We start from the raw sequence: 23979 nt of genomic DNA, 5'->3' as shown, positions 1-23979 counted from the left end.
TTCATGGGCAAGGACTCTCTTCCCGGAGGCATAGGGTCCTCTATTTGTCCTGTGTATACCTGTGCAGCTGTCTTAGTCGGTGTTATGTTACTGTGAAGAAACGCCGTGGCCATGGCAACTTGTATGAAGGAAAGCATTTCACTGGGACTGGGTCACAGGTTCGGAGGTTTAGTCCATCATCGTTAGGGCAGTTAGATGGCGGCACGCAGACAGACATGGTCTGGAGAAAGGGGAGTGGCGTCAGAGAGGGAGAGCGCTCACTGGCACTGGTTTGGGCTTCTGAAACCTCAGAAGTGATCGGCTTCCTCTAACAAGGCCACACCTCTAACCCCTGTCAAGTACTGCCATTCCCTGATAGCCAAGCCCTCAAATCTATGAGCCTATGGCGCCCATCCCTATTCAGGCCACCGCTGTAACTTTCCTCGCCTTTCTTCAGGAGTTCTTAGCTCTGTCAAAGAGCAAGCCATGCAAATCGTTAACTATAGCATTTATTGATTCCAGGATGCTATTGTAAGATGCTCAGTTATTCGAACAACTCCTATCCCCCGGTGCCAAACTGGACAGTCTGTCTAACCAGCATTGGTAAGGCATATTGAGGATGACATGCTCAGATAGGACTCAGTCTGGAGAATGTACCAAACGCAGCTTGTGCTGTAGGATTAGGCTGTGATTAATTTATACTCATCCCTTCTTTCTTCCTGGGAGTCAGGAACTTCACCCTCTTAGGCCAGAATTCAGTTCAAAGTCAAAATAGTGACATTATACCGAGCTGAGAGTTTCCTGTTTCTTGTGATACAACTGATAAATACCATGCAAATCAGCCTGGTTCCCATAGCAACTAGACCACACAGAACAAAATCACGCTGCTGCCAACGGGTAACTTAGGTGGGTGGTTTTAGTTTTTGGGTGGCCTTAGTGTTGTCTTTTGGTTTTTCGAGACAGGGGTTTCTCTGTAGCTTTTGAAGCCTGTCCTGGAACTCACTTTGTAGACCAGGCTGGACTCAAACTCACAGAGATACACCTGCCTCTGCCTCCCCAGTGCTGGGATTAAAGTATTGCCTTATTTTTGATGTCTGGTTTCATTGTGATGGTCCAAGAATATTAACTGCTATTCTAATTTTAGTGCACTATGTATTTGCTTAGCAAGGCCAGGGGCGGTCTCTATAAACATCTCCTATGTGACTGGAAAGTTTGCACGGCTCTAGTTTGGGTGCAGGGTTCAGTGTTTTTATTATTCTGTTCTCATCTGTGTGTCCTCATGCCTGCTCATAGTGCTTTCTGGGAAGGGAGCTGTCAACCTCCCGTGATGGTTGCAAATGCTATGCTTTCCTGTAACTCTGATGGCTTTGGTTTACAATGTTGAGGTGTCTGGTTACGTGCATACAGCCTGGCTGGTCCTTCCTATTCGTTGGTGTCTTCCTACCTATTAATTTGCCTTTGGTTCTGTTTTGTCTGACGACACTGCTGTACAACCATCTTCTGGTTAATCTGTGCTTGCCTTATTGATCCCTATCCACTCTTCTTTATTTTCAATTTTTTGTTTTAGTTGTCTCTCCCATAGGCAATACATATGTAGCTTTTAAGAGGCCCATCTGTTAATATCTAGTAGGTGAGTTTTGTCCATTTACACTTATTGTGATTTCTTGATGTACTTATACTTAATCCTTTCTTTTCATTTGTATTTGTTTATCTCACTTTTCATCTCTCATTTCCTGATGTTTTGGATTTTATTTAAAATTTCTATTTATTTAGTGGTCATTACAATTTATCATGTATAACTGGACTACAGTTTTATTTTGTTTTTGTCTAATGAAAAATAAAGTTAACAGAATCTATCTTCTCAAACAAGGCAGAGGCCTTTGCCTACTTCACCGCTTAGAACGATCTGCTAATTACAACCCCAAACACCGGGTGCATTGTCAAACACTTGTGGGACTGGAGACACCGTGATTAACATAGAAGGCCTGAGCTTTTTGCTGATTCACTGTGTTTTATGCCTTGACTTATTCAAGACATTTCTCAAGTTTAAAGCGATACATTCATTCATTCCTGGCCCATAAAACACATCTCTCAAGGTGGTTATAAAATTTGCCCCGAAAGCGGAGTTCAGAATCCTATGGTCTACTGCCAAGGGGCCTGTTTTCTAAGATTTGTTATTTTTCGTGTTCCTCGTGGGCTATTAGAAGGGCTTTTCCATTCCGGCACCTGTTCACCTATACTGGTTTCTCAAGCCTGAGGGCACATACAGACTTACACAGACTCTTGTTGGATAGGTTCTCACGGACTCACACACCTCCTTGGGCGATACCGGCGCTCTGCTCTGTCCCACGGCCTCACTTAAAGGAGCAAGGACGGACCGGGAGGATTAACTATAGTTAGGAAAACTTGGAGGTTTAGCTCTAGGCCAGAGTTCTCTGTTGCTTCCCAGGTCGTCAGATACGTTTAGCTCTAGGCCAGAGTTCTCTGTTGCTTCCCAGGTCGTCAGATACCAGAACAAACTTTTCTGTCATGGTTCGGGTAATTTTATTTCTGAAGGTCTCTCTATGTGCCTGGCAGAGTCCCCTCTGTCCCCTTTCCAGCCCTGGCCGTGCTGGCAGAAAGTGAGTGAGAGCTGGTCCAGTCTGCATCCACCCCACCCACTCCTGCCCCTGCTGAGGCCAAGTCTCTGTATCACATCGATGGGATGCTACGCTCAGTGCCCCGAGGATGCGCCTGCTCAGGGCCCGGGCAGGCTGCCTGGTGAAAGACAAGCTTTTAATAGAGACACACTTCTAAACAGTAACCAGGAAAAAGACTCTCTTCTTAAACCGGTATCCATTTATAGGACTCAGCTGTTGAAGCTCAAGGGTAGCATTAGGCTTAAGTTTAATCTTCTGTATACTGTAATTTACAGAGGCGAGCAAGGCGCTGTACGTACAACTGTTTCAGCCATTCGTCATGATGAACAGCGATCGCTCTTGGCGAAGCAGAAATGCCGTCTCCGCTTCCCCGCTTTATGAATATTGAATCAGCCCAGGCAGGCTCGTGCCGCACCAGTTTAAAGGGGGAAATTCCCCGATTGGTTCTGCGGCCTCCTGGCCCCAACTGCCACGTTGCTGCTGCGTGCACCAGCTTGGATCTTGATCCGGGCGGCAGTGCTGTTGGTACACGTGTGTGATCTGGTGAACACTTCACCAAGTATTTGTGCCGATCCCGAGTGCGAAGCCGGCTAAAGGCGGCAGCTTTACGCTGAGTGCCAGGGACTGTTAAAGAGACGGGTGTCGCTTGAGGCGGGAAGCCACCGCAGGGATGAGGGAAATATCTCGGGGTGATAATCTGATACAGGAAAAATAAGAGGAGTGTGATTCTGGTGAATTCCTGAAGGTGGGATAATGTCAGTTGTGGAAGGGAAATGAGGGGTGAGATAAATTAGGAGATCTACTCTGGAGAACCCAGAGCCCCCTGCGCCCTCCACCAGATCCCTCTCAGTTCAGGCATCTCATCCTCTGCTCTGGGGTGGATGCACAGAGCATGTTCAGGTAGGACCTGAACACCCAGGGGGAGTGGCCTTCTTTGCTCGGGTCTCTTAGGTCTGCTCAGCTGATCGCCCTACACTCAGGCCGCCAGGAATCACCTCTCTCAACCCAGCCCCTTTCCTAATCCTTCTTCCCCAAAGAAACCGGAAGCTCCCCTTAGGCCTCCTCTCTGATTGCTTCGTGTTCATGAGCACCTGCCATAGGCCAAGCGCCATGCTGGGTGGCGAGATGAAGACCCCAGGACACATATGAGCAGGGCTGCTGCCTGCTTTTGGTGCTGTCATAGAGACCCTGCTTTCCGTGGTCACACTCCCTGGTGCCCCCTCCCTGGTCCACCTCTCCGCCGTGCCTCTGTCGAGAACAGCAGCAAGCCACTCGTGTGCTCCCTGCTGCCCTTCCAATGCCGTGGCCGGAACTTAGAGAAGAACGCGTTGAAGTACACGAGGGGGTGGTAGCTTGGCAGAGTCTGAAGCTCAAAGAGAAAGTCAGAGGCAGAACCAGGGCTAGAACTCACATCCCCTGACTTCACTGCTACCTCCTCTTTACACATTCCCTCAACGAAATGCACAGCAACAACAAAAGCAATGTGCTGCTCTAGGAGGCAAGCACACCTTCAGAAAAGTTTGCAGGTTCACGGTTTCTAAGGCAGGACTTCCTCATACGACCGAGGAACACATCCGTAGCGTATGCATCCTTCCCTCACAGGAAATCTGAGCCCTTCGTAGTAACCGTTAGAAACAGGCCTCCGCAACGCAGGGCTGAAGAAAGCTCTGGCCTGCTTTAGAGGTTCTGATCCATCCCTTCCTTTCCTAGCCCGAGGATCCCATCAGAACCAGGGCGGTGGTCGTGTTTCATCGGGCGCTACGGGCAGCTGGTTAGGTGCTGCATGAGAATGAATCCAGTCCGTTCACTGGGCTGATTAGCTGCAGTTGGGTGAGGAGCAAGCACTGCAGAAGGAAATGCTGCCGAGCAAGGGCTTTGTGGGTGTAAACCTCCTAATGAGAAGAGGGGCTTTGGAGAAAGCTCGGCATCAGCGTCCTTGCCAGTGGAACTTAGCTGCTAGTTAGTATTCTGAGGCCCCAGCACACACACGGATGCACCATGATCTTGACGTTGCTCCCATGCCCAAACCTCAGATAAGTCTCTTAAACGGGAAGAGGAAACAGTCCAAGGAGAGAACTGTATAACGGCAGGCAGACATGGCTGTTTGAGACTCCCATGAGCTGGCTGTGGCCTCCCGCCTCTGTTTTGCCTGCTTGTGGAATGGGTACTGTGATTCTGCTCCTAGGTTATTATTAGAAATGATAAATCTGAAGCTGCCTCGGCTAAAAATATGCCTCGTGCCACGTGGAGAAGAGGCATCTTTCGGTGAGATGTATAATGAGGTTAGACGGGAAACATCGGTTGCTGGCTGCGGGGGCATGGCCAGAGACTGGCAGTGGGAAGGGAGGGGCCCAGGGGCGGGCTAGGGAAGGCGAACAGAGACCATCTATGAGGCTGTCTCTGGCTGCACGGTGGAATGCGCACACAAACACAAAATGGCATTCCGCAGTCTGGTCTGGATGTGGGGAGAGGAGGCTGGGCTGAGTGTCTGTCTCCACACTGCAGGCTCCGTGTGGGGGAGAGGTGGGACAGATCCAGGTAAGCTCGGGTTCTTCGGGGCTCCCCTTGCAGTGCCTGAAGGGCTTTAGGGTAGAGAGACACACAGAATTAGGAAAGAGCTTGATTCTCCAGCTGCACCACCAGGCCTGGCGTGGTCTCTGATTCTCTGTGACCCCGTCAGGCCGTCAACCTCTCTATGCCTCTGTTTTCTCATCTACAAAATGGGACTAACGTAGTACCTGACTCACAGAGGTGTTCAGGAAGACAGAGGAAGCAGATACGAATGTAGCATAGAGCGCCTGGCATTGGGACACGTGAACATGGTGAGGTCTTTGTCTGACCCGATGGGTTCCCACACATGGTAGAGGGTGACACACAGGCAGTGTGACCAGTAGAAGCTTATCTCTAGAGGCTTCAGATATGCAAGGTGTTCTACCTGGTCCTGGCAGACTTTAAATGTTTATGGCTGTGGATAAGTAAAAGCATCGTGTTATCTCCAGGGCTGTACCTGACGACCACCAACTGCATGGGGAGGGGAGGTGTGAGAGCTGGTTCTGCTCAGGTGGACCATACTGAAACCCCAGTGCATCTCCTTCCTGCCTTCAGGGATACTAGAAGATTAGGGGTGCCCGTGTCCCCCAAAACAGATTCCAGGCGCCAGCATCCTGGGCACTTATTACTACTTATCTTTTTCTTTTTTTTTTCTTTTCTTTTTTTTTTTTTTCTTTTTTTTTTTTTGGTTTTTTGAGACAGGGTTTCTCTGTGGCTTTGGAGCCTGTCCTGGAACTAGCTCTTGTAGACCAGGCTGGTCTCGAACTCACAGAGATCCGCCTGTCTTTGCCTCCCGAGTGCTGGGATTAAAGGCGTGCGCCACCACCGCCCGGCATTACTACTTACCTTATGGCAGTCCGTTTTTCTCAGAGTCATTGACTGGCACTGCCTTTCTCTGCGCCCTGGATCTCTGCCAGAGTCCCCTTGGTTTCCTTCTCCAGCAGAGAAAACTCCCTGTCATCTAGACCCCTTGCTTTATTCCCTGTCCTCTCTCTGTGCTGTACAGGGTGGGTCTGCCCTCTGCTGCACACATGGTTAGGACGTTGGCATCCCAGCATCACGGAGCAAGTATCTCACAGTCCATTGGTGAAAGGAGACAGCAGTCCTTTGCTGGAGGGTGTTTGCCAAAATGTGATCGTACAATGGGAAGAAGTGTTGGCTCCTAGCACGGAATCCAGTCCTGCTCGGCGTGTGCCCAGCCTAAACAGCTCCTTTAAAACCAGAAGCAATTTGTCATCTTTTGATTCTCTTCCAGCTCCGTCCCTGTCACAGGTAGATAAATGAGGTAGCATATGGGTGTCCAAACGCAGTAGCGTCTACTCCCCGCCGTCTTCTGTGTAGGGAGCACCGTGGGGTGGTCCCTGGCTTCGTGATTGTAGCCGTAAGCAAATTTCCCCATTGCTTGTCCTATTTATACGCAGGCAGGAAACGCTTTCTCAGAATCTCCCAGCCTCCAGGGCGCCATTGATAGGTATGTTTCTTGGTTCAGAACCCTGAAGTGAATCATCCTCTTGTGAGCTCAGCATCTCGTGTCTGTAGCTCCACAGAGCGCTACTAATCAAATCAATGTCTCAGCAAAAGCCAACAAGCATTCCTGAATTAAAAATAGAGAGGGGTTGGAGTTTCTGTTTTAAAAAAGCCTTGATTGTGGCAAGCTGGCGGGTTAGGCGGATGTGCTTATATTCCCTTCAGTTGCAACCCCTAGAGCAGCTTGAGAAAAAAACACCGAAAGGTTTTCTGCTTAACCTCACAGGTGTTAGATCCCATGGCTACGCAGAAGTACCCAGTTATTCTCAGGGAGCTGCCAAGGCCTTCTGAGCTGGTTACCAATCTCTGGATGACCACTGTGTGACACCCCGTGAGGGAGAGAGGGCTGTGTGGTACAGGCCAGCCTTGGGTGCACACCGAAGAGCTGTGTGTCGCTGGGCCACTCACACAGATGTGGTCTCTCTGCATCTGAGTTTGCTGGTCCTGTCCCTGTGCCTCTGTCCTTCATCTGATGATTCGGTGTCTGCCTTATCTGCTCGTAGAATGGGGGAAGGGACGGAGCCCTGATGTAGGAAGCTCACCAGCCACCTAGGCTGACAGATTTCATTGAGACTTGAGGAAAAAGAGGGGCAAACTCCTATGTTCTGGTTAGTAGGGGACCAGCTGGTTTATTAGAAGATGAATACATGCCTCATGGGTTCTTCAGGTGGCCATGTATCTCCTGTATGCTAGGATCATCATGCATGCTAGAATCATGTGATTTTTTTTTTTGTTTTGTTGTTTTCTAAGTTTTTGGACCAGCTGTACAAGACACTGACTTTGGAAAGGCTGCTTGTGTTGACAGGATGGCCCTAGGGGACACTTTTGGGTGCCTCCTGTGCACTGAGAGAATTGCCCCGGACTCCCGGGCCCTGAATTTGCACCTCTGGGTTTCCCCAACCTTGACAGGCTCTGTTCAGGGAAGGCCTCGAGGAAGGCATTCCTTACCCTCTCGCCATCGCCCTGGACTCCGTGTATGACACAGTGGGCTCTCTCTCTATCACTGTCTTTTGAACAATGAGTGGTGAGTGAATAATTTAATATCTGGTCCTTTCAGTTGGGCTGCTTGCCCCCAGACACGTGTCAGAACACCCAGTCGCAGTAGGGAAAACAAATTCCTGGGCCCCACCTTGAGTGTGCCTTTCCATGGGCCTGGGTTGGGAATGTGTGCACGTGTCTAGCGAGCTCCCCGCCAACGTCGGTACCCCTGGCCTGAAGGCTGCTTTGAAAACACTGCTCAAGGGCCTTCACTACTCAGGTGCCTTCTTCCCTTCCCCAGGTCCTCTGAATCCATGCCTGCGGGCATCAGAGGTCGATTCTGTGAAAAGAGATTTCTGGGGATTTCACCAGAGGGAAAAACCACCTTGGTTTTCTGGTGGTGGTGCTGGTTTTTGTTTTGTTTTATTTTGTTTTCTTCTTTTAGTCAGAAAATGCATCTAGTGGGCTGGGGGTGTGGCTCAGTAAACAGAATGCTTGTCCAGACTGCACAAGGCTCTGCATTCAGCCTGAGCAATTGTTTCTGGTGGCACATGCCTGTTATCTTAGCCCTAAGGAGGTGGAGGCAGGAGGATCCGAAGTTTAAGGTCATCTTTAGTTGTATTTTATAGCTGAGGCAGCCCTAGGATACAAGAAGCACACACACACACACACACCATATGCACACCACACACACATACGCGCACACACACACACACACACACACACACATGCACAGTGAGGGAGTGATAAACACAAAATACGTTTTCCCCATTGTATACGATAAGAGATGGTGACCGTGTTACCACTTCCCTCTTGATAGCCTGTCTGGAGTACAGCTAGAATACAGTAGTGCAGTGGTACACCCTGCAATGTGTAAGCCCACTTACATCTCCATCCGGTTTTGGAACTCCCCCCATCCCCCCACACCCTACGTCGGATGCATTTAACTACAAAGCTAAAACAAGATGTGACCTTTCTCGGACACCGAGCACGAGCAGAAAGGATGCAGGAGATGAGGCCGTAATAGCGGAAGGGAACATGTTGTTTGTGAAGCTTTTTATTTGGCTGTGGGCCTGACTGAGGTCATTTGGCCCCAGGATTCAGACACAAGAGGGAGTTTCATGGCCCAAAGAAGGCTGCCCTCTACAGAAAGTCAATCTCCTAATGCCAAGTGTCACTCGGGATGGCCATCAAGGAGGGTGGGATTCCATGCCCAGGCCTCAGAGAGCTCTTCCCTCTGTCTTAGGGACACTGTGGGGATGTAAGGACTCACCGGAGAGGCCAGGGAAGGTCAGTCAAGGGTACTACAGAGATCAGGCTCCCTGAACATAAAGGAGGTGATGTGGAACCCGAGAAGGAACCCATCGGGGGACTCTCCTCTGAGTTAGACAGTGTGTATGAGTGACCTATTGCTGTGTAACAAACATCCCCAACATTTAGCAGTGTGGACTGATGAAAATATATGGTCTTGAACACTTCTGTGGGTCAGAGAGTTAGGTGGTTCTGGCTCCAGGTCTCTCATGAGGTCACAATCAAGCTATCAGCTGAAGACGTGACCAAAGTTGGGGACCTGTCCCCTGATGGCTTACTTCCCTGGCGTGGGCCTGAAGCCTCAATTCCTTGCTCTTGGTACCTCAAGCCTCTCCACATTACTCAGTGTTTGACCCTGAGAACAGAAGAAGAGACCCTTGGTGTTGACACACTGCCACTTTGCTTTGTGTGTTTGTTAGGCATGATTCTGTAGGTGCAGCCTGCAAACATGGTGTGTGTGTGTGTGTGTGTGTGTGTGTGTGTGGTGGGGGATCCCAGGGAAAAGCACATCTCCCTAGCAATGGCCTCTTGCATCCCTGTCTTTCCAGGCTCAAAATCTCAGAACAATAGGCAGGGCTTCTGGCTTAAAGGTGAAGGTACCCTAATGAGAAGGAGGGAGCTAGAGACTCCGTGGGCCCCAGGCAGGCCCCTTACTCCTTCTGTCCATGTCTCAGAAGGAACCGAAGCTGCTTGTGGGTGTTTGGTTTGGTCCTGAGAGGAGAAGCAAGGGGAAGGCTGATGAGAGCCAGCTCTGCTGGGAAACAGCAACAGACGGGAGGGGAGAGGAGGAACTCTACTGCAAAAGGCGACCTGGAGTAAGAGGGTGTTCTGGCTTGGGGAGGAAGGTATCAGGAAGACACCCCAAAGGTCCCATTTAGGAGGCTGACTTAGCTGCAGATGGACCTGTAGTTAACCCTTCACAGCCAAGGTCCAGGGGTCCTACGGAGAGTTTTTCCTGTGTTGGAAGGAAGGCCACCCTGACCACCCCGGCCTCTGCACTGGTTGGGTAGCATTGCTCTGAGGACACACAGCCATTGGTGGCCACACTTTTCTGTGTCTCTCTTATCTTCCCATCATCCCCAGGGAATAAGCTAATCAAACTCACTGATGGTTTTACACTGGGAAGGAGATAGCTAATAACTTGGGTGACAAGTATTAGAATACAATGTGATGTGGATAAATTGGGTCCACGTATTAAGAGCTATAAAATGAGATTTCATCACAGCATGAATAATGGGTCCCGTGGAAAGGATTAATCAAATACCCCATTAAAAGGTATAGGAATTCCAGTCAGACCGCCCAGTTTAATTACAGTCCTGCCCTCTCTCCCCCTCCCCACTCCTTTCCCCCTGAAATGACTTTCTGCTAGGAAAAAAATATGGAAACGAGCTCAGAGGAAATAACGGGGAGACGGGGACATGCGTTTTTGCTAGGACCTGATCCTGAAGACAGATGTAAATGGCCAGTGTTTAATGTGGTGGGGGAAGCCAGTTGGCGTGAGCCATCCTTGACAAATGTAATTTCCAGAGGCGCCCTGTTGATACCATTCAGCAAATGCCAACAAAGCATTTACTTTCTAAAGGGAGAAAGCAAGACAGCAAGAGAAATGCAAGCGTCTCCTGGAGCGGAGCCGAGAGCCGCCAAGCCCTAGAACAGCGTCAGGTGTGAGCATGCGCAGTGCAGAAGAGACGCACAGCTTCCGAAAGACCCGTGCAGGACTGGCTTTTCTGCGGAAGGCTTCCCGGAAGAGGAGACTCCGGCAGAGAGCCCTGAATTGTGGACACGCTTCCATGTCCTCCGAATTCGTGAGCACACTCTGGTGGCAGGGTCTGGAGAGGAAGCGGGCTTGAGCAGAGCAGGGGGCACCTGTAGGGCTCTTCTCTCATTTCCACCACCACCCAGGTCCAAGCTGCCATCACGTCTCACCTGGACAACCGCCAACGCCTTCCGGCTGCTTTCCCTGCTCCCACTCTCGCTCCTCTGCCACCCATCCTGCACACCAAAGTCAGACTCCAAATCCAAGCTGATCATGCCATTCTCTTGACTTACCGTAGCTTTCCATTGCTCTTAGATTGAAACTAGAAACCATTACCATGGCTTCAAGGTCTGTGCGTTCTGAACCACAGCCCGAGCCAGGCTCCCTTCCACAGGGCAGTGCACCTGGCCTGAGCTTCTCAGCACATTGGGTCTTCCTGCCGTAGGGTCTTTGCACGTGCTTTTCCTGCCCTAACAATGGCTTTCTGTCATCCTATCTTCTCCAAACTCTGACTCATCCTTCAGAACACATCTCAATGATTACGTCCTCTTGGAAGCATCCCTAACGTTCACATCCAGACTCGTTTTTCCCTCGTGTGTTTGGAAACAAATATTAATTGTGTGAACATATGTTTTAATGTCTGCTTCCCTAACTACAACATGAGTTCTGTGAGGGCAGAAACTCAGTGTTTATACCCCCACAGAGCCTATATGTGTTGATTGGATCGTGGCATCTAGTTAGCAATGGGAAGACAAATAGGGAGATTACACAGACCAGTTTCTCCAAGAGTACGATTATGAGTTTTTAACAGAATGAAAACCTGAATTTCTGTCCAGACCCTGACACCTGCTGGCTTTATTGTTTTAGTAGTAGTATCTGTGTCCTTGTCTATAAACCTGTGATACTAACAGCCACCTCATATGACCATTGTGATAACCTCATGAAATAATGTATACAGAAGCATTGTGGACTGTAAAACCAGACATAAATATATGTTGTCACTCTCTAAATGTCTGTACATTGAGTCCTTCTCAATTATCAATCGGATCGATGGTAGATGGATGGATGATGAATGGATCAATCAGTTGGTGGATAGCTAGATGCCTGGGTGGAGGGGTGGCTGATGGGTAATGGGTGGGTGGGTGGATGGACAGGTAGATGGATGGACAGATTGATAGTTAAGGAGCTAGTGCAAGAGAACACACGGGATCCAAGTAGCCAGGGACTTGAGGAAGAGGGGAGGAACTAGTGGACCCTATCCCCATACCCTGTGTTGACGGGGCAGGCAGGGAAGACGATGTTTAAAACCACTTAACCCAGGCAGGAGGCCATCACTGGTCACCCAACTCAGGACCACTCCTCCTCGGCCCCTTCATGTCTGTGCTGCAATGACATGCCTTCGTTATAGTTTAATCGCTTTGCCGATTTCTGTCTTTGGGGGAGAAATCAAATTGATTTGCACATGCAGCAAAATTGGTACAATTCCTCCAGCGGCTGCCAGCAGGTGCTGACAAGGGAGGAAGCAAACGTCTGAGCCTAGGAGAATCGCTAGGCATTCATTTTAATAAGGCCTAGAAACCTTCCTTATTTAATAAATTGCCAGGGATAATTGGTTTCCGCTTCAAGAGTGGTTTCCTCTTTAACTCCCTGTGTTCTGGTAGGATCAAGGCCCGCAGGTATAGACGTGGGTTTGTGGTTTGAGACCCTGTCCCACACCTCTGTGAGGTTTTTGGGTTTTGTTTCTTTCTCTTCGCTCACATCCTATTCCCTGCCACTACCACTCTCCTGGGGGGGAGTCATGTGTTTACGATGGCTGAAGTTCCAGCCCTCTGATTGGCCACTCTTCCACCCAGTGAGAATAAGTGGCACGACCTGAGGCCCACACCTGGCATCTCCTAGGTGACTCTGGTTAAGAAGCCACGACACAAACATGGACTCTCTTGGCTATCTGAATATTCTTCTTCACCCCAGGACTCCAGATATGGTTGGTTGTATTAGGTATTGGGGTGGGGGCCTGGGAGCGTAAGCACACTGGAGGGAAAATCCCGACAAATATTTTATTCCACATCACTATGATTCCACTATCACTATTGATAGTATAAGATGTGTGGATCGACGGGTATTTTCATCTTTTTTTTCTATAGTTATAACAAATACCCGAGTCTGTTTTGGAGGCTGACTCCAAACCGACCGAGCCACCTCAACTGTTTGGTGTCTCGTTGAGGATTTCTGGGGATGTCACCATTTGATTGAGAAACAGGGAAGGAAGAGGGACCGAGCATGTGGGGCGTTCTTGCTTCATAACCCGCTCTCCCTTCCTGAGAGCAGCATTAGTCTTTCTAGGGCAGCGACCCATGGCCTGATTGCCTTTCGCTGGGACCAAGCCTGAGCAGAACAAAGAGGCTGTCTTCAATGAGGCTTATAAGTGGGTCGGAGTGCCCCGTGGTCTTCAGCAAGGTTGAAGGATGGGACCGTCTGTGTCTCCAGCTTCCCCACATCTCCCAGAGCAAGGACTCCCAGTCTTACAGTGGTTGCTTTTGAACCGATGTCCTGAGACTGGCAAGGAAATGTACTGAGGTCCTGGCCCATCTGACAGTAACACAGTCCTGGTGTGGCCCAAACCCAGCAGACGACAAAAACTGCTGCTGCTAAGATTGCATGGTGGGTCAGCAGAATTGGGATGCGTCCCCTGCCTGGTTCTCCTAGTCTACCGAAGGAATAGATTCAGTACTCCGGAATCCTTCCACTGTTCAAACACAGGAGTCCAAACCTCCAGTTTCAGGCAGAAGAAAGTGACCACTCGGATCTCCCAGAACCAGGCTTGGAGCTGGGTTCCCGGCTCAGCTCACCTTGGCTAACTCTGGCTCTACTTGAGCCTAAACCTTTTCTTTTTTTTGTAGGTGGAAAATGAGTATCTCATGCTTTTCCGGAGAGGTCGCATGAGGATTAAACGCCTTACTGCATGCAGCGCGCCCAGCTCGCCAGGCATGAGAAGTGAGCTGATAGAAGCCGTAATAGGTTTATTCCCCTGATAAGCCCTGGATTCCCTGCAGACATCACTGCTGGGCTCAGAGACAGGATTGGAGAGGGGCTTGGAGAAGGGCTGGGAAGGGGGCAGGGAGAGGAAAGGACTCAGAGAATTCTGGGATTCCTGGTGAGCTAGAGACTGCTCCTTGAAGCAGGACAGAAATACTTAAGACGTGAAGCATCTCCGTAACATCTCCCAACCCAGGTAGAGGCGGAGGTGCCAAGAAGGACTTACCACATCTTTCAGGATGGTGCAGCAGGGCTGTAGCTAAGGTGAAGGAGCTTTTGAGTGATAGTCACCCTTTCAGTGAGCAGGAATTGAGATTAATTTGGCTTTGAGAATTTTAAATGCACACATTGTAATCATTGGCTGTACCCTAGAGCATTGTAAAAATCAGGGTTGGAAATCTCTTACCGTCTACACGCTTAGAGCAGGAACTCAGTCTTGCAAGCAGATTTTTAAAACTCCTGAGCCTAGGGAAGAGATTGTCTGCCTGTCAAATTTGCATTTAGTGCCTTCTCCCTCCCTGCGCCTCCTGCCCCCCACCCTTTTCCACTGTGAGCTGGCAGGAAGCCTTGCAAGCTTGGTTTCTTTTACCAACACTTTCCTTGGGAGAAGCAAGGAAAGAAATGAGAGTCAAGCACTTAGCCTGTGACCAGTTAGGCCCAGGTTCTGGTATTCCTCCCTGCTTGTTTTAGGCTCTTCCTTGCCCACACCACTAATCTTTTGAAGATCATTTCTATTGAATTTACAAAGCACCTTAAGAGCTGTGTCTTTTTTTTTATCAAATTCCTGTTGTGGAACTCTTTGTCCCCTCTGCCAATCAGAATCCACTCCATAAATGCTTAATTTTAAACGGTTGTCCACTGTGTGGATGCCATGGCTTAATAGTATATAATTTAGGACCCTGGGCTTATTAGGGGTGTCTGGAGGTCACCATTAAGTAGATGGGCTCTTCGTTAAGTCAATATTTGATAAGACCTTTCAAAACTGCTGGTAATTGTGTTTGTGGGCTGCCTGCTGAGATTAGAGGGGGGGGAGTCTCAGCACTTGCTTTCCTTGCTCTAAACCCTAAGTAAATGTCCAGATTTAATCTTCCTTCTCTCATCTATAATTTATATTCCGTACATTTGGTGAGTCCAGTCAGTGGTTTGGATGCTGTAGGTTTCCGCTGCCTCAGCCTCTCCTTATTATGTAATTGTGTTTGATGAAACCTAATGTATACAATCCTGGACCCCAGAGCATCGTGAGAGCCAACACTCATTATGGGTGTGCTCCCCACCGGAGCAGACTTTACAGACTCTTCCCCTGGCCGCTTCTAGTTGCAGAAAGTCTCCTCTCTCCCTCTACCTCTCTACCCCTCTCTCTCTCTCTCTCTCTCTCTCTCTCTCTCTCTCTCTCTCACACACACACACACACACACACACACACACACACCCCTCTAGTGCCATGGAAGATTCACTTGGTCTTCCTCCCTCTCTGCCTTGTTAGCGCTGTTTTGAAGGATCTCTTGGCCCATGTAGTCATGAGAAAACAGTGGCCATGGGTTGTATCATCCTGAAGAACATGGCTGCAAAACAAGACGGCTTTCAGGTGATAGTAGTGTTAAAATGGAGTGTGCAAGGCTATTTTCTAAACTGCACGTTAGGTAGCACAGTCTTTAGTAGATCCACCGGTGTTGCGAGGAAAGAAAGAGATGATGCGGACAGGCTGTGAAGAGCTCTGTGTAGTGGTTTACCCCTCTTATCCCAGCTCTCGGGAGAGGCCAGTGGGAGACTATCTCCAGACCAAACGCCCCAAATCCAGGTGTGTAATAAACACAGAGTGGCCCAGTGTCTAAGGCTCTGCCCTTGAGTGGCCATGCCTGAGGCAACATGAATTTTAAGACTAAGTGACTTGTTGAAATACGGAGCGGTGGGGCTGCGTCCCCAACACCCCGGCCGCTTGGCTAGCTCATGCCCGAAATAACAACACACAAACTGTATTCATTTAAGAACTGCTTGGCCCATGAACTCTAGCCCTTACAGGATAATTCTCACACCTGGACTAGCCCATTTCTAATGATGTGTGTAAGCACCCCAAGGTGCGTTTACCAGGAAGATTCTAGCCTCCGTCCATCCTGGTGTCTCTGCTCCAGAGCAGAGCTGTCGAGTCTACCCAGGAGAGCTGAGCATGGCGTCTCTGCTGAGCTGTAGGGTCTCTCCGGGAGCAGAGCAGAGTCTGACCTCACTTCCTCTTCCGCCCAGCATCCTATTCTGTTTATTCCTCCCACCTATGTTCTAACCTATCAGGGCCAGCCAAGCAGTTTCTTTATTGCTCAGCCAATGAAATCAACAGATTGATATGACACTCCCACATCAGTGACTCCTTCAGAGGGAGGACTTGGCTGGCTGCTAGTGTCTAGACTCACTCTGGCCTAGGGACTGAGCCAGTTCTGTCCCTGTTGGATGGCTCATGGAGGTGTCTGCCTGATGTAGTACTTTGCTCTGAGTGATTGCCAGTGTACTTTATTTCCCCAAGGTTTTCTTTTATGGAGTCTATCTGGGGAATCTCATGGCTTCTCTTTCAAGAATTTTGGCTTTAGGAGTGGCATCACAGACTAGAAAACTTCTTTCTTTTCTCACTGAGAGAAGTTGTAAACTCATCTGGAAGCTCCCTGGTGGGCTTTGTCAGCTGGTGAGGTCAGGCCTGATGAGGAACGAACCTGTACACAGGCTTCTCCGAGGCGTGGCTGCCGTAAATGTCCTTGTTCTGTTGGGCTCGTTATGTGGTTGTTTCTTTAGCCTGCACAGTCACCTGGCCCACATCAAAACTAGACCCTCACAGGACTCCTCCTGCTTGCTGCTGTGCCCCTGGGAACCTTTGTATCCATTCTTAGCATGAGATTTGCTGGGGGACTCATTGCTGACAGATCCTGCTTCTTCTGCCTCTCTTGTCCCCTCCAAGATGCCCGGCTACAAGGAGCAGCTATCCCAAGGCGGTGGTCTTAGTGTCCCCTTTAGAATTACCCTCCCTCCAGCTTGTGTGTAGTCCCTTTAAGGCTTTTATCCCCCATCAGATGAAGATCCACGGGGTATTAGTAAGTTGGGTGGACATTTCAACAGGGAGTCCGGCCATAATGAATGAGACCCCAGAAACCTGAGGTGGCACGCAGGGAGAGCCTCAGAGGGGAAGGGGCAGACGTTTCACCCTTTCCTTTATGGTTCATCTGAACTTGTTAATATTTTTTCAGTCGAAATCTAGAATCTCACAAATATGCAACATGGGGCACTTTCGTCGAGCTGCCTGGATGTTGTTCCCTCTTCAGCGGGCGTGCCTGAGCCCACACCTGTTTAGGAACAAGTGGGCTAGATTACGGGACTCTGGGCTTGGTCTGGTTTTGCTGGCATTCAGCTCTCATAGCGGGGAATCAGTAAGCACGTGTGGGATAGACAAATGGAGCCCTTAAACGAGGGACCAGACTGGCAAACACTGTGCAGAGTGACCAAGGTAGGTAGTGATCTTCTGTCACTCTGACCAAATGACATTCAGTCATCTCCGCCACTGAATGCTGACCCTTCCTTCCCCTCTGTGCCTCCCCGTCCTCGACAAGAAAAGCCCATGGATATGCAGCACTTGGAAAGCAAACGGACTTGCACAGCACTCTGGGACCCGAAAGCGACTCTCCACACCCTGTCCCAATCCGACTGCACACAGTCCCAGGGACTAGAGGAGGCGCCCGAGAATGGGTACCCTGGCTTTTGAGGGGCAGGATTTTAAGACCGGAGCCTCACATCCAGCACTCTTTCCACCAGAGCCCACTGGGGATGCAGATAAAGAGAATGAGGTTCAGTGCCCACGCTCACAAGGCTTCATGTCTGTTTCAGGCGGGGGTCTACCTACAGGTCTGTGGGAGACTTTCTGTTGTGGTTCTCGGAAGTGTTCTCTGCAGAAACGGCGGCGTTCAGAACGGAGGGACTTCACGGCTCTGTCCCCTGTAACAGAGGGGCAGTGGGGACATCAGCCACAGAAAACTCAAGCTCGAATCTATCATAGTAGTGCGGTCTTGTGATCCCAATGCGTAGGAGGGAAAGGCCAGAGGATCAGGAGTCATCCTCACCAGGGCTGGGGAGGTCGCTCAGCGAGGAGAGGCACTTGCCTGGAAAGCTTGAAGACCAGCAGGTTGACCAAAGGCAGGTTAATGCCAGGTGGGCGTGGCTTCCCAGCGTGAGGGCTAGGTGGGCGTGACTTCCCTCAGCTGCTTTCCATCTATTCTCTCACCGGCTGCTAACACCACACAGCAGGCTTGAGCCAGGACTGATTGGGGCATAGGAAGGCTCATAGGCTGTGTGGCCAAGGTTCCATGACAACTGGGACTTGAGTCAGAGCCCTTCCCAGCCCTGTTTTTTCCCCCTCTTCCTGTACTAGGACGGCTCCACAATGGCTTCCCTTCCAGCCGTCTTTGAGGACTTGGCAGTTGCAGCTCAGCCGCCCATGAGCCCGCAGCACCAGCTCTCGCTGGCTCTGTTGCTATTTTGCAGCAGTTCGATGTGCGATGACCACTTTGCTGTATATAATCACTTAATTAGCTTGTGCCTGCAAGAAAGAGCTGCTTCATTTAGAAGCTTAACAGTGAAAATGCCCGAGTCATTTGCGACAGTCTTGATGGCACCAGGATGATTGTAGAATGTTCCGCTCCTTGTTCCTAATCCACTTAGCACAGGGCCACTGGGGGTCAGTCATGCAGGGCACAGGGACTATGCTCAGGGCTGTAGCGGGGCTTCGGTGGCATTAGCTATGAGACACAGGCAGATGGGGAAGGCAAGACTATGGGAAACACAACCTGAGGGCCATAGGGGGGAAAACACCCTGAAAGGTTGGGATATGAGCAAGGTCCCAGGCGCCATCAGCGGCATCAGAAAGGAGGGGAGGAGAGACAACCAGGACGTGTTATGCCCCAAAGGACCAGTAGAACTGATCTTCAAGGGGCCCAGCTGAAGTCAGTCGTGAGGTTCGTATCCGCATCTCAGATAACGGAACTTCTTAGTCACAGCGACACCAGTGGAGAGGACTGGGAAGCCAGAGTCTTCTGAAGGGAAACCCAGCGCCCCTGGGGCAAGACTGGTGCATTTCCCAAAATTCCCTGCTAACATAGATAAGCCCCCAAAGAACTTCTCAGGAGAACGGGAGGTGGAGAAGAGATGCAGCCACTTGGCCACCCGGGTCTTGTCGCTTAGCTGTCTGCTATGTGTGGAACAGCTCTGTCTCCTTCTGGAACCTCTTCAGCCTCAACCTCTAGGCAAGTTTACAGGTTTAGCTCCACGGAAAAGAGCCCTCACTGCCACAGGATTTCCCTATCAAAGTCAAGGTCAAAGGCCACAGGGCTCAGCCCATTATGGGGTTCTAGCCAAGGTCTGTGGGTTCCTTGTTGCTCCTAGTCTCTCCAACATCGCAATTCTTTCTGCTTCCTAGTCTCCTGCCCCATAGGGTTCTCATTTAAGCCCTGGACACAAAACTGTGAGCCAGCTCACCAAGCCCTTCTGAGTCGCTGGGCATGTTGTGTTTCCTTGGCTGCCGTACGTGGGTCTCTAACTATGAGATGTCATTGTACAGTGTGTTGTAATTGGTCTTTCCTTCTCTGTGTGTTATGACTGCGTAAAAGATCTGCCCTCCTTCACCCGCCTTCTCACCGCTATCCCGCATCCCAGGGACTGGCAAGCTTAAAAACCATAGGAAGCTGAGGACGGCAAACAGGAAAAGGTAGAGACCTGTCAAATGGCGGCTTTGTTTCGAGGAGCTGTGGGCAAAAACCGCTACAGACTTCAAGGAGCAACCGACAGGTTATCGTTTTAAAAAGAACAATCATAAATAGAAAATTCTATTATTCATCGTGTTTAACTGCTCACAGAATTTATTTTTGAAATGCTGGCAGGCTAATGGCAGAAGAGGCCTTGGGGGCTGGGAAGAGGGCCTTCCTTGGAAGTCACAGTAGACCCGTGAAGCCCCTGTGGTCTGTGTATTTAGGGGAAGGACACAGGGCCCCTTTGTTGAACAGCTGGTAAATTCCCATAGAGCCTAGTGGTGTAGGTGCGTGAAGACCGTATTTATAGTGCAGGGAGAAACCCTGTGACCTGGGCCATTTTGAAAGAATAATGTGTCCAGAACTCAGCTAAAGTCACTCTCAACCATGGACTTAGACCTGGTGGAGGAGGAGGCAGGTATACCGACCCATTCCAGATCTGCGACCTCATCAGCTAGCCCAAGTAGTGCTACATCTTGTCCTTAACACCTGGCGGTGAGGTTTCGTGGCTTTTCTGAGTGGCCCCGTGCTGAACGTGACAGCCGTGAACTTCCTGTCCTCTGCTCGCACACCACAAGTGACAGCTCCGAAGACAAGGACGCCTAAGCCTTCATAATAAAGGCAAAATAAGTATAAAAGCGCTGGTGAAGAAAACTGAACCGTGGCTGGAGAGGTGGTTCAGTGGTTAAGATCACTTGCTGCTCCTGCGGAGGGACCCACGTTCAGATCCTAGCACCTACATCAGGTGGCTCACACCCCTGTAACTCCAGTTCCAATGGACCCAACACTTCCCCTGGTCTCCACAGATACCCACACACGTGTAGCGTGTATTCACAGATGTATAGCACATATCACAGACAAACATGTGGATAAAAAGAAATGAATCCTTATAGAAGAAAGAGAAAACCAAATCACAGGTACCATCAAACTGCTGTTGAATGGTTTTCATTCCTAAGCCAGACGGTGGTGGCCCCTTAGTCCCAGCACTCGGGAGGCTGAGGCAGGCAAATCTCAGAGTTCAAGGCCAGCCTGGTCTACAGGGCAAGTTCCAGAACCATTGGGGCTACATAAAGAAAAACCCAGTCTTGAAGAGAGAGAGAGAGAGAGAGAGAGAGAGAGTTCTTCATTCTTGCCAGGCTTCATGGTGCTCACCTGTGATCCCAGCACTTGGCAGGTTAAGGTAGGAGGAGGATTGCCCTGAGTCAAAGTCTGCCTAGGCTGTGTAGTGCGTATCAAAACAAACTACAGCAAGAGTTCCTCATTCTTTCTACCTTGTTTCTTTTCATACATTTGTTTGTGTTCTCTCTCTCTCTCTCTCTCTCTCTCTCTCTCTCTCTCTCTCTCTCTCTCTCTGTGTGTGTGTGTGTGTGTGTATGTGTGTGTGATGGTCAGAAGACAGCTTTTGGGAGTCTTTCCTGCCACCCGGGATTCCCAGCGTCAAACTCGGGCCACCAGACTTGGCTGTAAGCACTTTTGTTTACCCACTGAGCCTTCTCACATCTCAGTGGCCCTTTGCCTTTCTTGCCTTCCAGTACTATAAGAATAATGACACAAACTCTCTTTTATTAACTAAATTTGTTATATTGACTGGTACATAAAACCCACAAAATTGTACATATTAATAAGAGAGTGTGTGATGTTTTGATTCAAGTAATCATTGATTGCTGAGTGGAATGGATGAACTCTGAACCCAAGATAAGGAAAAGCAGGGGCAGGTGAGAATTCAGCATTTGATTCTGACTTGTTACATGAGCTGTGCTGGTTAGTGGCCCGGAGTTGGCAGTGGGATGGACTTTAGGCCGAGGTCAGGTTTACAGAGGCAGATCTGAGAGTAGTCAGTATAGCAGTGCTGCAGAGAGCTTGAGAGCAGAGGGGGTGAGAACAGGACAGGCCACACCTGTCACTCCTTTGCAACCTGATGGTTACACAGCCATAGAGTGTGAAGTAGAGGATATCGTGCCTAGGATCCAGGGCCAGCTCCAACACCCACTAGGCGGAGTTAACCCGAGAGCTATCTGGGCTTGGTTGCATCTTCTTGAAGGGTTCCATAAGGTGATCTTTCAGGACCCTGCCATTGCCTCCTCGGGTATGAGGAACGGTATGAGAAATTCAGGAGGATTCTACTCCATCATTTACATAAAGAATTGAGAGGTCAAACACTGGCCAACTGTGTGGCATCTTTCCAGGGAAGAAGAGCATTTAAAGTTGTCAGCAAAGTTAAAACAGTAATCCAGACACTACTTTCCATACAATGGACATGCTCACACATGTGGAGATGGATGTAATACATCATTAGTTTATTTTCTCTCAACTGTTTGAGAGTTTTGTGTATTATATCTATTTTTCAGCCTTAAATTCATATTCATATTTGAATATGAATGCCCTAAAATTAGATATTCTCTTAATAACATAGTAAAACTAACAAAAGCAGGAGACATCATTTTGTCAATTATACATTGTAGCAAAAGTAAAGACAAACACAGTTTAAATCCAGGATTATGCCGCATATTGTGTGTCCTTTATCTACTTTGCCACGGTGGCCTCAACACTTTGGAAGGTTGCACACCAGGCATGCTGTAAAGAGGCCCTCGATTTCCCCCTAGAGATGTCTCAGGTTCAGGTTATCCTTTTGGGAGCCCTGAGGTCGGATGCCGGGAAGGTGGAGTGGCCACAACAGAACAGTGGGAAGTGCCAAGGAAGAAGAGGGAGGGAGGGGAGGCCTGTTAGGTAGGGACTAGGCAGCAGAGACCCCCCCCCCCCCCGAATGAGAAAGACAGAGGCTTCCCCTGGTCTGGCACAGTGTATCTGAGAACATCCTAAGGGAACACTCAGGCAAGAGAAAGGGCCCCCTCCTGAGTAGATTTTTTTTTCTTCTGGTCATATCAAGCATGTCTAATAGATCCTTACTTCTGCACAGAGCCGTTCCCATGTGTCCTTACATGTTATCCCTCGGTGACCTGAGAGATGTATGTGGTTCTCATTGTAGAAATGGGGAAACTGAGGCCCAGGAGCACAGCCTCCGTGTGCAGAATCACCGCTGAAGCTAGGGGCTGCAGCTCCTGCTTTCTACCCTGCTTGGGATCTCATTGCCAGGCTTCCCCCTCAGTCAGCCCTCACTCTGCGGCAAACAAGACTTGAATAACGACACAGCTCTATTTTCTACTCCTGTCTGTGATTGATACTTGATTAATGTTTGGGATTGCTGTCTTAGAGAACATCATTTCACAGACGTAAAAACCAATTTTGCTGTAACGGAGGCTTCTGCCCTATTTCCTCCAAGTCAGAAAACAGGTTTAGAGGGAGCTGGAACCACCAGGGTGCTCTCCGTGGGTCCTGAAAGGAAACTGAGTCCGTAAGAATTGATGGCTGGTGGGTCAGACGTCCCCGGCACCCTATATGGACACCATCTGGCACGTTCTGTGAGGCGTGGCTCCTTCACCCGCCAGGAATAGGCACTGAGATTTGTTCTAACTGCTGAACGGGATAGCCGCCTCCTGCAGCTCCCGCTACAGCCCAGGGGACACGGATTCAACCCTAACTCTGTGCGGGTGCAGCAGCAACAGCAATGCTGAGAACCTGGCCCTGGGTCTAAGACAGACCCGGGCTTTCCTCTCTAAGGTTCTTGTTCTGTCCTTTTACTTGCTCTTCCTTCACCTGTCTCTCTGTCTTGGTCGCCACTGTATCACTGTGAAAAGACACCATGACCACGGCAGCTCCTACAAAGGAAAACATTTAACTGTGCCTGCCTGACTGTTTTAGAGGTTTAGTCCATTATAGTCACAGTGGAAAACAGCATGTGAGCAGATGTGGTGGTAGAGAGGTAGCTCAGTGTTCCACATCTGGATCCACAGGCAGCAGGAAGACAGCAGCAGGCCATGCTGGGTGTGGCTTGAGCATCTGAGACCTCAAAGTCCACCCCCAGTGACACACTTCCTCCGAGATGGCCACTGCTCCCAAGGCCACTCTTCGGTGACCAAGCATTCAGATCTATGAGCCTGTGGGAGGGGGGGGAGGCGGGCTTTCCTATTCAAACCACCACACGCTCCCACTCTTCCTTCCCTTTCTTCGGCCATCTTGGGAAAATGCTGGAGTTTTAACTTTAACTGAGATATAAGAACACGCAGACTATGAGAGACCGAGTCCCTCAGTTCTTCCCCTGACCAGGAGAGTGAACAGCCCTTCAAATGCTAAGGTTTGATTGCCCCAATGAAGCATTCTCTTCCTAGTTGGATCTGGAAGAGAAAGAAGGACAAGAAGGTGGGGTAGGCATACGTAAGGAGCCAGTCACTGGACACTAAAGATGCCCACTAGGGGAAGCGGCAGGTCAGTGACCTATGGGTAAGAGGGACCAGGTTGTATGAGTGAGTGTGTATGTAGGAGGTGAAGATTTGATATTCAAAACTGAAACAGCTTCCCCTGAAGGAGGACTATT

At 49.7% G+C, this 23979-nt stretch overlaps 1 protein-coding gene across 13 annotated transcripts in view; it reads left to right on the top strand.

Annotated features, from left to right (window-relative positions):
• Atxn7l1 (ataxin 7 like 1) overlaps window positions 1–23979 on the top strand; it is a 208316-nt gene that overhangs the window by 83802 nt on the left and 100535 nt on the right. Inside the window, exon 4 of one of the 13 annotated variants that reach the window (XM_050122291.1) lies at window positions 10567–11754. The exons of 11 other annotated variants lie outside the window; for them this stretch is intronic. In XM_050122291.1, the coding sequence (XP_049978248.1) occupies window positions 10567–10652 (86 nt within the window). In that variant the 3' untranslated portion in view covers window positions 10653–11754. Of the gene's footprint in view, window positions 1–10566; window positions 11755–13715; window positions 13735–23979 lie in introns of those variants that run through there. One more of the 13 variants, XM_050122280.1, reaches the window with a different exon arrangement.

Source organism: Alexandromys fortis, unplaced genomic scaffold (assembly GCF_014885135.2).
Source record: "Alexandromys fortis isolate MF-2015 unplaced genomic scaffold, M_Fortis_MF-2015_v1.1 scaffold_201, whole genome shotgun sequence".
In the NCBI taxonomy this organism is placed as follows: domain Eukaryota; kingdom Metazoa; phylum Chordata; class Mammalia; order Rodentia; family Cricetidae; genus Alexandromys; species Alexandromys fortis.
This window is presented reverse-complemented; position numbering and strand designations above follow the sequence as displayed.